This window comes from Thamnophis sirtalis, unplaced genomic scaffold, assembly GCF_051295495.1.
Source record: "Thamnophis sirtalis isolate CommonGarterSnake01/CBP01778 unplaced genomic scaffold, rThaSir2_p1.2 scaffold_1, whole genome shotgun sequence".
In the NCBI taxonomy this organism is placed as follows: domain Eukaryota; kingdom Metazoa; phylum Chordata; class Lepidosauria; order Squamata; family Natricidae; genus Thamnophis; species Thamnophis sirtalis.
The window spans coordinates 94,375,295-94,389,298 of record NW_028261381.1 but is presented as its reverse complement, the minus strand read 5'-3'; the positions used below and the strand labels follow the sequence as shown (position 1 = coordinate 94,389,298).

Here is a 14,004-nt window from a genome sequence, read left to right as displayed (position 1 = left end):
GCTACATTGATGTTGCCTATATCAAGCATATTCAACTACCATAGGGTAGAGGTATCTCAAATGCTAGTTCTAGCTAACAATGTAGTTTTTCATGTAATAGAACAAAACAGTTGTAACTTTACATTTGTAACTTTACATTTTTAGACTTAAATAGAGACATGGTGGCTCAGTGGTAAGACATTAAGTTTGTCGATCAGAAAGGTTGGCAGTTCGGTGGTTCGAATTCCTAGTGCCCCATAACAGAGTGAGCTCCCATTACTTGTCCCAGCTTCTGCGAACAGCAGTTTGAAAGCATGTAAAAATGCAAGTAGAAAAATAGGAACCACCTTTGGTGGGAAGGTAACTGCATTCCATGCGCCTTAGTGTTTAGCCATGCTGGCCACATAACCACAGAGAGGTTTTTGGACAATGCTGGCTCTTTGGCTTTGAAACAAAGATGAGCACTGCCCCCTAGAGAAGGGAACGACTAGCACATATGTGTCAGGAGAACCTTTTACCTTTAGACTTAAATAGCATATTAAGTATTTTCTCCTGGTGCTCAAATATATTAATAATTTACAAATAACTTAAACATATTAAAATGTTTCTGCGTAATATTTGAAACCGTTCAATATTTAAAATTGTTTTCTTTCTCCTTTTTTTTTAAAGGGAAAACCGATGATGCCAAGGTTTCAGAAAAGGGCAGAGTTTCTCCCAAATCTGGAAACATTAAACGTTCCCCTTCAGATGCTGGGAGGAGCAGTGGGGATGAATCAAAAAAGCCTTCCGCCAATAACTGTAGAACGGCTACGACTAATACAAACATGTTTGGATTTAAAAAGCAGAGTGGGTCAGCTGTAGGTGTGACCATGATTACAGCTAGTGGAGCAACTATTACTAGTAGAGCTGCTACTCTGGGCAAAATACCCAAGTCATCTGGACTCATCGGAAGATCTACTGGCCGGAAGACTAGTGTTGATGGTTCACAAAATCAGGATGACGGCTATTTAGCCATTTCTACCCGAACCAATCTTCAGTATCGGAGTCTACCCCGCCCCAGCAAATCCAGCAGCAGAAGTGGAGCTGGCAATAGATCTAGCACCAGCAGCATAGACTCCAACATAAGCAGCAAGTCTGCAGGTTTGCCTGTTCCTAAAATAAGAGAACCAACAAAAGTTGCCCTTGGGAGCTCTCTGCCAGGATTAATAAATCAGACTGATAAAGAGAAAGGGATATCCTCAGATAATGAAAGTGTGGTCTCTTGTAACTCTGTTAAAGCAAATCCATCACCTCAGACAATGTCCAGTGCATCCCAGAATACTCACCAGCAAGGAGTAAAGTACCCAGATGTGGCCTCTCCTACACTGCGCAGGTAATTATAGTTTTTTTTTCATTTGAATTGTTTTATTTCAAAGATGTGAAGAAACATTCTGGAAGTTATCCTTGATGATTTTAGGTCTGGAATAGATATCCTTTTATTAGATAAATAGATGATTAGATAGATAGATAGATAGATAGATAGATAGATAGATAGATAGATAGATAGATAGATAGATAGATGATAGATAGATAGATAGATAGATAGATAGATAGATAGATAGATAGATAGATAAAGAATTAATTAATTAATTCTTTATTGGCCAAGTGTGATTGGACACAAAAGGAATTTATCAATAAAGTTCTGTAGTTGCACCATTATACAAAACACTGTTTTCTTCTTGACATCCTCCAAATATGTTGGATTTATAATTCTGGTAATTTCCAGGTTGCACGATTGATAGGATTTTAGGAGGAAATGAAGAGCATCCAGTTATTCTAGTTTATCTGTTCCAAAAACGATTGGCTAGGAATATAATGGGCAGACAAAGGTCTATTGTTATATATTTTCTCATTCCTACCTATAAATGTAGTAGAGATATTAAGGAATGTTACTGAAATTGAGTCTCCTAGTGAGGACTGTATGTGCTGTTTAGGTAAATACAGTACATTGCCTTCTCTTAAAGGGTGATTATAGCTTCTCCAGCACAATATAGGATACTTAATAAACATTATGACCATTGCAGTCGCATTCTGTAAAATAAATACAGGTAGTCCATGCTTAACAATGGTAACTACAACTGACAATTCCATTGCTAAGTGATATAGTTATAAATTATAGCATCATTTGATCCTGTCACTTGCAGTTCCAGCACTTTCTGTTGCTATCATTAAAGGAATCCTGCATGGTCATTAAAAACAACCTCACATGGGTACCATTTGTGACCTCCTGTCAGCTTTCCCATTGACTTTGTGGAAAGCTGGCAATATAGACTCCAAATGGCAATCAGATGACCATGAGATATTGTGACATCATAATTGCAAGCTGGACATCAAGTGCAAATACAAGTCCTGCTCATTAGTCCCACTCCTTCGTTGCTCTCGTAATTTTGAACAGTTGCTAAACAGATGGTCATCAAGCAAGGACTTACCTGTACCACTAATATGTGACTAGATGAGCATTTGTCTAATTATCTTAGTAAAATCAAAATAAAATTTAGCTAATATGGGAAGAAAATCTTGTAAGTGCCTTTTGGTTGTTTCTGCTTGTACTGACCACCTAAATGTGAAGAAAGCAAATGCAAGAAAGAAAAAATGTCACATGTTATTCAGGACCAGAGGTGTTATTCAGATGGTTCAGATCAGTTCAGGTGAACCAGTGTGGGCCCACCACCCCACTCCAACTCTATGCTGTCCTATTTACCCACGTTTTTTAAGCCACGTGCATGCATGCAAGCTGTGTGCGCAAAAAAAGTGCATGCACAGAAGGGACATGTGCTCACGAAGCATGGTGCATGGCAAACCTACGTGAAACCTACTATGTTTAGGACGCCAAAATACTACCACAATTGGACTAAAATTTAGCACAGTATGTCTCTCCTCGCTGTAAAGAGATATGTTCACAGTAGAAGAAATTAATTTATAACATTAAGGATATTAAGGATATTTTTTTCATCTATGCTAGAACTTCTTTCTCTCTCAGCCCAACCCACCCTATGCAGGGAACATAGGAATAGGGGGCTTTGTTGGATATGGTCACCTCCTTGAGTGATTTGCAAATATAATAAAAGCGGCATACAAATAAATAAATACAAATAAATAAATAAATAATCCATATATCTGACTTCCTTTTCTTCTTCTTCAGACTTTTTGGTGGAAAGCCAAATAAACAACCTCCCATAACAACAGCAGAAAGCATGAAAAATTCAGTAGTCATCTCCAACCCACATGCAACCATGAACCAACAAGGAAATCCAGAATCTCCTTCTGGCAGCGGCATATTAAGCAGTGGTGGTAGTAGCCCTCTTTATTGTAAAAATACAGACACAAATCAATCTCCATTGGCATCTAGTCCCAGTTCAGCTCACTCGGCTCCCTCCAACAGCTTGACCTGGGGTACTAACCCCAGTAGTTCTTCTGCTGTCAGCAAGGATGGGATTGGATACCAGTCTGTCAGCAGCCTGCACACCAGTTGTGAATCCATTGATATTTCTCTCAGCAGTGGAAGTGGGCTGAACCACAATTCTTCCAGTGGCTTGATTGCAGCTCCTAAGGATGACTCAGTGCCTCCCTTTGTTAGAACCAACAGCGTTAAGACAAACTTGTCAGAAAGGTGAGAAAATTTCAAAAGATACCAGTATTTTCCCTGGTCCCTGTTATTGTTTGTGGTTTATATATTAAGGAACTAACTGCTAAAGGCTTTCTATAGTTTTCACATCTTCTTAAAGATAGAAATCTGTGATAATTATTCAAATTGATTTTTCTCTTTGGTATATACAGTTGTCTTACTTTTGTTAAATAACAGTCAAATTGAAGTCTATATCATTTGGTCTCTCTATTTCTGGAAATTTCAAATAACAAAGGACTTCCGGCAATTGTAATATAAAAATATATAACTCCACAACTTGATAAAGTGCCCCACTAGCAACTTTGATTTCTTTTAGCACAAACTGAAGAAATTAACAAGTATGGCATAAATATTATGCCAAATTGTGTGTGAGTGTGTAAAGAGAGAGAGAGAATTGTATATATAGTATAATGTGGTATAGTTTCTATTTTATGGATGTTTTTACTGGTAAAGAGGAATATTTGTAGCTCAGGGTTGAAACGGGTCCTTGGTGCTCTCTGAATTTGGCTGTTTTCTTGTAGACATAATAACATCATCCGGTATTAGCAAAGAGTGAAATTTATATTGTGGTGGCTTGCCCTATCAGTATTGGTGGGAGTGGTCTTGAAAATTCTTTGGCTGGGTTGTTTAATGTTAGCTTGTTCAGCAGTTCCTTGATTGAGATATTGTTTACTTTTTGATTGTTGATCTGATGTTAATTTTTGTCTTAAACTATGCTCATATAGATGTTGATTGCTGATAAGCAGATTTTTTATTTTTTTGTTCACTTTTTGGCAAGTTGATTGCCTCTTTTACATAGTATGTAGATGTTGTTAATGTCTATGTATCTGTTGATGGCACATTTGTCAAAGTGTCTTTTGAAAAACTCTGAAAACTCTTTAATTTCACAAAATATCAACAGACTCAACCATAATTTCAACTAAGAAACTATGATCATCCTATACCAAGCCTAATTCAAAAGTGCTAAGAATTTCTGGAAGCCTGGCAATCTGACAAATGGGCCATCAATAGACACAGAGACATAAATAACATCTACATACTGTGTGAAAGAGACAATCAACAAGCCAAAAGGAACAAAAAGACCCAAACACCTCCCCACCAGCATTAGATTAACATCAAGATTAACATCAGACCATCAATCAAGAAGGAAACAATATCCCAATCAAGGAACTGCCAAACAAGCTAATAGTAAACAGCACAACCAAAGAAGCTCCAGGACCACTCCCAACCAAGCCTAACAGGGCAAGCTACTAGAATATAAATTTAGAGCAAACCCCACTTCGTTCCATCACTGATGATGTTACCTAGTTTGGATAATGATGTGTCTGTAAGAAAACAACCAAGTTCAAATGTTTTTACTGTTTTAATGTTTTTTTAATTATTTTTTTATTTTAAAATTTGAGAATTTTAAGCCACTTATAGTTACTGGATTGAGTGACTATAGAAATTGAATAAATAAATAAATTATAAAGAACATGCTTTATGTTAAGCCACAATTTAAGGCAGGCTTCATATCTAGCTTGTATGTCAGCCAATTGTGTTTCCTTGACTGCTTCTTTTTAGATTTCAGCCAGGATCATATAAACATATTAAATATTTTACGAATAGTCCTTGTCTTACCTAATTGAGCTCAGAATTATGGTTGTAAGTTGTTATAGCAGTAGACTTATATACCGCTTCATAGGCCTTTCAGGCCTCTCTAAGCGGTTTACAGAGAGTCAGCATATTGCCCCCAACAATCTGGGTCCTCATTTTACCCACCTCGGAAGGATGGAAGACTTATGGCGATAAGTCAAGGCACCCATGTGATCAGAAGTAATTTTCAAGACTTAAAATGACAGTCATTAAGCAAACACAGTGGACATTAAGTGATCTTCCCCACCCTCCCGAAAACGAGGTAAAATGCCAGAAACACGTGACTGCAGACTGCATAAAACTGACCTGCCGGTCATGTGAACATATGTCCTCAGGGTGGCCATTTTCTTTGGCCTGGTCTTTAAGGCTTTTCAGACCAAAAAGCTCCTTTTCTGTGTCTGTCATAACTTTGGTCATAAAACAACCAGTTGTTTAAGCGAGGATTACCTGTAGTTGAAATCAATTTGTAGTACAAGAATGAGTACCATATAGCCCTTTAGCTATTGCTATGAATGAATTTGCCTATTTCTAGGAAAATGAACAATTGGAAGAGTCATCTTAGTCCATCTCTGCATAGGAACAGAGAAAACCTAATGCCAAGAAGACCCAGGACTGTAGCTCTTCCTGAATTGTTTTGGATGCAGCCTGACTTTGCTAAATCTCTTAGGCCACGGGTGTCAAACTCGCGACATCATGTGACGTATTGTGACTTTTTCCTCTTCACTAAACCGGGGATGGCTGTGGCCAATGTGTGACGTATCCGGCCCGTGGGCCATGAGTTGGACACCTCTGACTTAGGCAGTTCCTGGAATCTTTTAACGATCTATGGCTTCGCAACATAAAACAACTGTTATCAACCTGTGAATGGATTCTTTTTTTTTTCTAACAGCTTTCCCTTTCTTCCCTTTGTGCTAATCTTCCTCTCTCTCTCTTTTGTTGTTGTTTTGTTTTTCTGTCTTGTTGAACTTCTTCTAGCCCTCTCTCTTCCCCTGCTGCTAGTCCCAAATTCTGCAGAAATACTTTACCCAGGAGGCAGGACAGGTAATGCTGTCTTTCATAGGACAGTGGAATACACAAGATCCAGGAGGGTTCATTGTGATGCTTAAGAAGCCAAAGTGTATTGTGCAAGACTGTGCTCAGTGGAGAGTGTGTGTATATTTCACTGGGCTGTGTTGAACTGTCACTCAAAGACATGCCAGTGAGAGTATATTTAACTGCAGCAATGACCCAGTTTATTCTGGAGAACCATGGGACAAATGTAATGTTTTTTTTAAGAATGCAAACTTAAGGATCTTACAAAGTTCTGTGTTTTTTTACTGGAAGGTTAAACTCTCACTAGCATTTCTGCATTCTGGTGGCATGCCGCTTTCCCTCATGTTTTCAGTTGTTTCACCTTTTGTCTTGGTTTCCATCCCCAACTCTTCTGTTGTGGCTGAAATTAGTCCCTGTAATAAGTTGCTTACATCAGTGTCAATTTTGGAAATTTTTGGCTCTTTTGGTATTTTGTTCTGTGTACTTTCTTGTAAGAATGAACGTATGGAAACAATGTGCAGCAAAGCACACTGGAAATGTTATTGCTACCATTAGATGTTTAGAAATTAATTATAATGGTAGAATCAATATAATTCTCTATATTTCCTGCACTAAAACCTTGCAGTCAATACTCTTCATTACTAAGTTTCAGAACTTATTATTATTAGAGATATTTAATTGTTTAATAAATGACATAATTAAATGATTTCCAGAAAGGTGATTGTTACTCTATTAGAGCTAGAATAGCAAAAAACTTGTGGGAGCTTAAATATAAATTTATGTTTTCAGGCATAATCTCTTGTAGACTGTGACTCATTTCATTTGATGCATCATTTCAGGATTCACTTTAGAGTATCTAGTTTATCTTATTTGTTTAAACATTTTGGAACCACCCATCTCCATTACAAAGGGAATCTAGTTATGTGATCAATCTATTATTTGTTCCCTCATTAAACTAAAAAGTATTTGTACTGTTGGCAGATATTATTCAGAACAAGGCTTTTGAACATTTATAAACCTAGCTTGCAGAAGTTGTGTTTTTGAAAGAGGGTCAGGTGTGATTTGAATATAGCTTATTTCAATGCTAAGCTTATTTCCTGAAAGCAAATAATAAATAATCCTACTCATAGACGCCTCTGGTTCATGCAACTAATATCCCCTTTTTACCCTTCAAAAGGTTGCAGATTGTATTATTAATTCCAATCTGATGCTAGGTGGGGAATCTTGTTTGAGAGTTGAGAGATAGTGTTGTATTTTTTGTGTATTTTTAAAGGAAATTTTTCAACATTGTCATAGGGATGACCAGTCTACATTTACTGAGAAAAGTTCATCTGAAATATGTACATATTAAGAAAAGAAAGTGTCCCAGTTACTTTTATGGTAGAGAAATGGCCAGTCCAACTTCCAAATGAGCTTGAAAAGTTGCATTAAAATAAGTATTTAGAACGTTCAAAATTCTAAGTCCCCCAGATATGTTAGGCTTGCCACTTTCCTAAATTTCCATCTGAAAAGTTCCAATTGGAGAAGGTTGAATTGAGATATGAGATCTCAGTCTTGGGTTTGAGTTCATCTAGCATGGTCCCGTTTGCATGTCCTGTGTAACAGAGTCTAAATCTGGTTAGGTTTTTGCATGTTGGTTTGACAGGGGCTTTTGTCTCTCTTTTTTCAGTGCTAAGACAGAGTTGTTTATTAGTGTTCTTTTTTTTCAAACTGACCTTTAATTCCCTTTTTGCTCTTCTCTGAAGTTCTTTCTCTTTTAACTTTTCTACAGCGACCCACATCTTGATAGGAACACTTTGCCTAAGAAAGGACTCAGGTATTGGTGTTTCCGTATAGCATAAGTAGTTTTCCATGTGGTTTGGGGAATTTTTTTTTTCTTTTGCCTGTGTGTCTTCCGTGTCTTTAGCGCTGGTGGTGGTCTCTGCTTTGCAGTGAGTGGCTGCAGTCTCTTTCTCCCTGTCTTCCATCCCCCTCTCACCCCCCAAGCCATGTCCTCTTGAAGCAGGTCATTATTCTGTCTTCTCACCTACATGCTTCTTTTCATAGCTTCTCAGCTTGAGCAGGATTTGTAACTATAGCTGGCTGGCTTTTCAAAAACCAACTCACCAAGCTTGACTTGCAAGCAATAATTTGCAGCTTTTATGACTGAAATAGCAACTGGATGATGTTATTCTCACAGTGTTAACTTCTGAAATGCAGATCAAGAAGAACTGAGAAGTCATTAAAAGTGCAGGCTTTGCTATACGACAACCGACAACCAAAGCAGTAATTGTGCTTAAGAAAAAAAAGATGTTGAATTAATGATTAAAATTTATATTATGTATTATAAGCAATTTGACATAAAAAAAATTAGACTGAAAAAGGATGCTCTCTTCTTTCAATGAAAACTTAACAACTTTACTCCATTTATTAACCTGATATATAAACTTTATTGTCATTGTACGTATATACACAGTATATACATACAACGAAATTCACATGACACCCAGAGACCAGGGTAGAATTAGTTTAGACATGAAAGTCCACAGATATTGTCTGTTCAATTTTCCACAGATATTGTCTGTTCAATTTTAGACTAGATTGTGCTGCTGCTTTTTTACAATCACTGTCCTGATGGCTTTAAATTACAGCTGCAATTTATTCTGTGCTATAAACACCCTGTTATTTGCAGTATCTTTGATTGTCTCACTGAGCTCAATGCTAGAAGTGCTGTGTAAAATACGGGAGGGTTAAGATTGAATAAGTTAATTGGTTGGTAATATCTTTTCCACCTATCCAATGTCTCCAATTATTAATGAATACTGTTTTTTAAGCTTTAAACATATAAATGTCAAGGAGGTAGGTATCTGTAGTTTGTTCATTTGCATATTCCTCTAATGTTTGTGTGCCTTTTTATGGATCCAGTTTCTCAATACACGTGAATAACTTTTAACATCAGAAATCTTAACAGCAAAATCTAGCTTTTAGGTGCCAAGTACAAATTAACATCACTAGATCACTCTGGAAAATGTGAATTAAATATTGAAATTCCTACCAAAGCTATGCATAAAATATAACTGCTTGTACTTTAAATGAGGTGTTTTAAAGAATATATTTGCTTGCTGGCAATGCTTATTTTATTTTTATTGCTGGCAAAAAGAAAAAATCAACACCTCTCACATTACATATTAATTTCAGTCTTCATCAGACTGATATTCTGATTGGGTATAATTGTGTATAAGCTCATATATAAGCCAGCTGTAGATAAACCAGCCTTTGAAATTTTCATATGTTTAGTTTTCATTATTGGCTGATTTCATGGCTAGTGCATTTTTCATTGTATTTTGCTTAAAAATTAGAACTTATCCACAAGTATATACTGAATGTAGGTATGTTAAAAAGCTAAAGAAAAATGCTCACAAATAAGCCTAACCAATTTTTCAGGTGTATCTTGACACCTAAAATTCTTGGCTTACCCTTGAGTATATGGTACATATATGGAGTGCAAAAAGTGGAGTCAGTCAGTTAAGTCATTATCAAATGATGGTAATCATATGAACCAAAAATTTACACAATCTATAGGCACACATATATCTCCTTTTGCTAGATCTTCAGGTTTGATTCTTGCAATTCAGTTTTGAGCTTTTGAGCAGCAATATTTTAAGGACCTAATTTTAGCTTTTCTCCCATCACCTTTGTACAAGCCAATAACCTCCATGTATTTGTATACATATATTTATGTAGAACCAACTCTAAAAATTAGTATGTAGTGGCAGTAGTGGCTGTTGGCCTTGTTGAATATGATCATTGGAAATTGTTTAAACATTACTAGGGGTCATCAAGTTTAAGATGTTCAAAAGTATCTTGTCAGATAAGGAATAATTAACTGGCTTTAAATCACACATTAGATTTCATGGTATCTTGCATAGACATATTATGAATGGCTATTTACAAGCCAGGAGGAAATGCAAGCTATCAGATAAATCCATAATGTTCCTATTCATGGATAACAGATATTGGTAACAGCTACCCATATTAAAGCATTTCTTTGAATTTGACATTCAGAGGAATCTACTTAAATCCATACTTAATCATGCTTATATCATCCTACTTTAATCATGATACAAACTGATGTGTCCCAAATTTAAAACGTTCATAAATATAAGATGAAAATTTTCAACTAGGCTAATTCTACTAACAAGAAAAGGTGTGTTCTGGCAGGGAAAAGACTTCTTTTCAGCTTTGCTATTTTCTCTAAAATACTTTTGTAGTTTTGTCAAGCAAGATATTTCTGAGCAAAAGCTAAACCTGGTTGTGATTTGTGCAGGTATACACCATCATCACAACTTCGCAATCAAGAGGATGCAAAAGAATGGCTGCGTTCACATTCTGCTGGAGGTCTTCAGGACACTGTTGTCAATTCTCCATTTTCTTCTGGTTCCAGCATCACATCACCATCTGGGACTAGATTTAACTTCTCCCAGCTTGGTGAGTAAACTTTTATGATTTCTTTCAACTGTGAAATGTACAGCTTGTTCAAAAAAAATGTAAATTTAATTGGAGATTGATACTGATAAGCTAGCATGTGTTGATATAGCATGCCAGTTGAAACATACCAAACCAGTATTGTCATTATGCACCTACTTTTCTAATTTATAACTTAGCATTTTGGAGTGTCAGAGGAGTTTGCTTTTGCATAAACATTTCTTTCAGATTTTTAGAACCATGCAAGTTTTATGTTACATCTGAAAAATTATTCATTATTTTCACTAATCTGGTTTTAATTGGTTATATAATTGTTTTTTTTTAAAGAAACAATCATTTGCTTTATTTAATCTTCACTATGAATGAACTTACAGCTTAAGATCTAAGATAGTTTGGCAGCCACTACATAACGACTTGCCTTGATAGAGTCATAAGAATAATAGTTGCTAGATTAGTACAAAGCCTCAAAGAGATTCTTTGTTTTTATCAAAGCTTCAGTGAACTGCCCTTTTGATGCACACCTTGCTTCTAGAGGTTGTGGGTTGTCATATCATACGGAATTGACTGTTTCAATAGAAGACATTGCCATCAAAGCAAAACAGCCAAGTGAAATAAAATGACTCACTTCAGTGCTTCCCATTGGAGTATCTTGCTTTTCTGAATCTGGGCAACATTTTAAAGTGAATTCCTCCAGTGATCAAAATTAACTCTTTGTGAAGCAAAACAGTGCAAATTTTGCATAGCCTTAACTATTAACTAAGTAAGTTTGACCAGGAGCCAAAAATCAGATCAGAAGATGAATAGTTGAAAATGTATATCATATGATACCCAGAAATGTATTACCATATCACCAATTCTATGATAAAGATATATATTTTAATGGGTCAGCCTTGTCTCTGAAATCTTAGTTATTACTTGGTTATTTTTCTGGGAACTCTATTATTTAATAACGAAGATTGCAATGTCTTAAAGGTACCAAATTACTTTATTGTGGGAAGCAGGATTCAGATCCAAGGAGTTTTAGCTTTGCGAGTATCCTCTCCAATGTCTTGATATTCTAATAATGTCTGACTTTGTGCCTGACTACCACAAGTTCAGTTACTACTGTAACTTGGTTACTATTCAGAATCAACATGGTTGAAGCAAGCATGGTTGTAGAAGTTTCTTTTTCCAAAACTTCATTTTCTACCTGATTAATGCAGGACAAATTTTAAGAAAGATTTAGTTAGAGACTGCTACTCTTATGCTTATAGTAACAGTGTGGTTTGTTCATTTGTGAAAGTAGCATAGCATGAGTATAGATCTGTGAATTTCCTATCTCTGGTTTGCTTTCTAGCGAGTCCCACCACAGCAGCCCAAATGAGCTTATCCAACCCAACCATGCTCCGGACGCACAGTCTTTCTAACGCAGATGGCCCTTACGATCCTTACAATGAGTCCCGGTTCCGGAACAGCTCAATGTCACTGGATGAAAAGAGCAGGACAATGAGCCGTTCTGGGTCATTCCGGGATGGATTTGAAGAGGGTAAGAGATCCAGTTCATTTTTTTCCCAAAAAAGTTGAATCATGTATGCATATGGGAAGGAATGACAAAAATTGTTTATTAATTTTTGATAGATGTTTATTTCCCTTATATTTACGGAGAAAGGGGAAAAAACAACAAAACACATATTCAAAACTTTAACACGGTAGGCTTTGTTTTTCAACAAATGCCAATGTCAGAAAATAGGGGTAGGAATCAGATGTTATTGTTTGACCTGAGGTGAGAAAAATCCTTCAGATAAATCAAGGAGACAAAAGCATCAACACGCTTGTGATTTTTAGATGTGAAAAGATCTGTGAAATAGTCTGCAAAGCCTTAATGCTACTCTTGAATGCACAAGACCTCTTTTTCAGACCTCTCCTACTGCTTATCCCTACTTTCAGCTTACCTAATATTACTGATTTCAAATAGTGACCCTTTTAGCTCATCTTTAATTTCTCTGGAAGAGATAGAAAAATCTCTTTTGTCCTAAAGGCTGCATTAAGTAGACTGCAGTCAGGGATGTGGGGAAAAAATACTTGTTGACAGTGGCGCAATATTCGCTCAAATTAGGAGGAACAAGGACCGTAAGACTCTTCCTGGTCCCAGAACCAGACATATCCTAGACTCCTTCTCATGCACCAACAGTGCAGGTCACTGGGAATTTACCATGTCAAGCAACCTATCACCCTGAAGCAGCAACATCTTCTAAGTTGCCTTTACTCTCCCCAACAGTAAAGGTGAGATGGAGACTTGTGGCATTTAAAAAGCAGAAGCACCTATGTGGCCTGATAAGAATATTGAGTTAGGCACATAAAATGGAAATTCTCACTTCCCACTTATCTAATTTACTGATTGAAGTTCAGTAATATAATTTCCTAAGCTACTGATCTTTCCCTGCCCAAACTTCTTTCTTCTACTATCAGTTGAATATGAATTGGTTGCGCCTAGTAATGATTTCACTTTGGGGGTTTTCAAAATTTTTCTCTGAAATAGTTATACTACCTAAAAACTAGCTGACACTTGGTATCTTGTTCACTGAGCTCAGCACTTGGGTGACCAGGTGGTGAACTAACCAGGTCAAGTATTTGTCAGAGTTAAAAAAAATATTGTGAAGGTTCAAAAATAAGTTGAGTTTTTAATTGCCTAATTTAATACCAGGCTTTTCTTAGTATACTTTTTAAATTTTATGTTTAATTGTGATCTTTATGGGTCAGAACAGTTCTTTTTTTTTTCCATTTTACACAATTGCAGGAACCATAAATATATGTTTTAGATGGAAGTGTGTGAATTTCCTGGGAAATTTGCATTCTGCAAGAATTGTAAATTTAATAAAAGAAAAAAAAATGAAAAGTATAACAAATGAAATATGTATAATATTTTCTGTGCCAAGAATAATTTTGGACTCAAAGCAGAATAATTCAATATGCGATCTTGAAATACAGAAACATCATACTTGGTATTCAGATTTTCAGACACATAAGCATTTTGGTGAACTAAGAGGTTGTAAAATATTCTTGGTATTTGATGAATGTAAAAGTAAACTCCTTAATACAAGAAATCACTGTGCTTTTTTAGAACTTGTAACAATAGCAGGTGATTTATTTTCATACAAGTTCTCCTTATAATGATTTAGGAATGTCTAATAGAAGCAGAATTTAAATGTCATAAAAACCACATTTCAAAAACTCACATACCAGAATAAAGT

General features: G+C 36.1%; 1 protein-coding gene across 11 annotated transcripts in view; it reads left to right on the top strand.

Annotated features, from left to right (window-relative positions):
• The window catches only part of NAV2 (neuron navigator 2), a 598,751-nt gene that overhangs the window by 536,017 nt on the left and 48,730 nt on the right, over positions 1-14,004 (top strand). For 7 of the 11 annotated variants that reach the window (XM_087719088.1, XM_087719097.1, XM_087719076.1 and 4 more), the window contains 6 exons: positions 649-1,351; positions 3,161-3,628; positions 6,254-6,319; positions 8,082-8,126; positions 10,617-10,777; positions 12,111-12,299. In XM_087719088.1, the coding sequence (XP_087575214.1) occupies positions 649-1,351; positions 3,161-3,628; positions 6,254-6,319; positions 8,082-8,126; positions 10,617-10,777; positions 12,111-12,299 (1,632 nt within the window). The remainder of the gene's footprint in view (positions 1-648; positions 1,352-3,160; positions 3,629-6,253; positions 6,320-8,081; positions 8,127-10,616; positions 10,778-12,110; positions 12,300-14,004) is intronic. The other 4 variants (XM_087719065.1, XM_087719093.1, XM_087719082.1 and 1 more) reach the window with 4 other exon arrangements.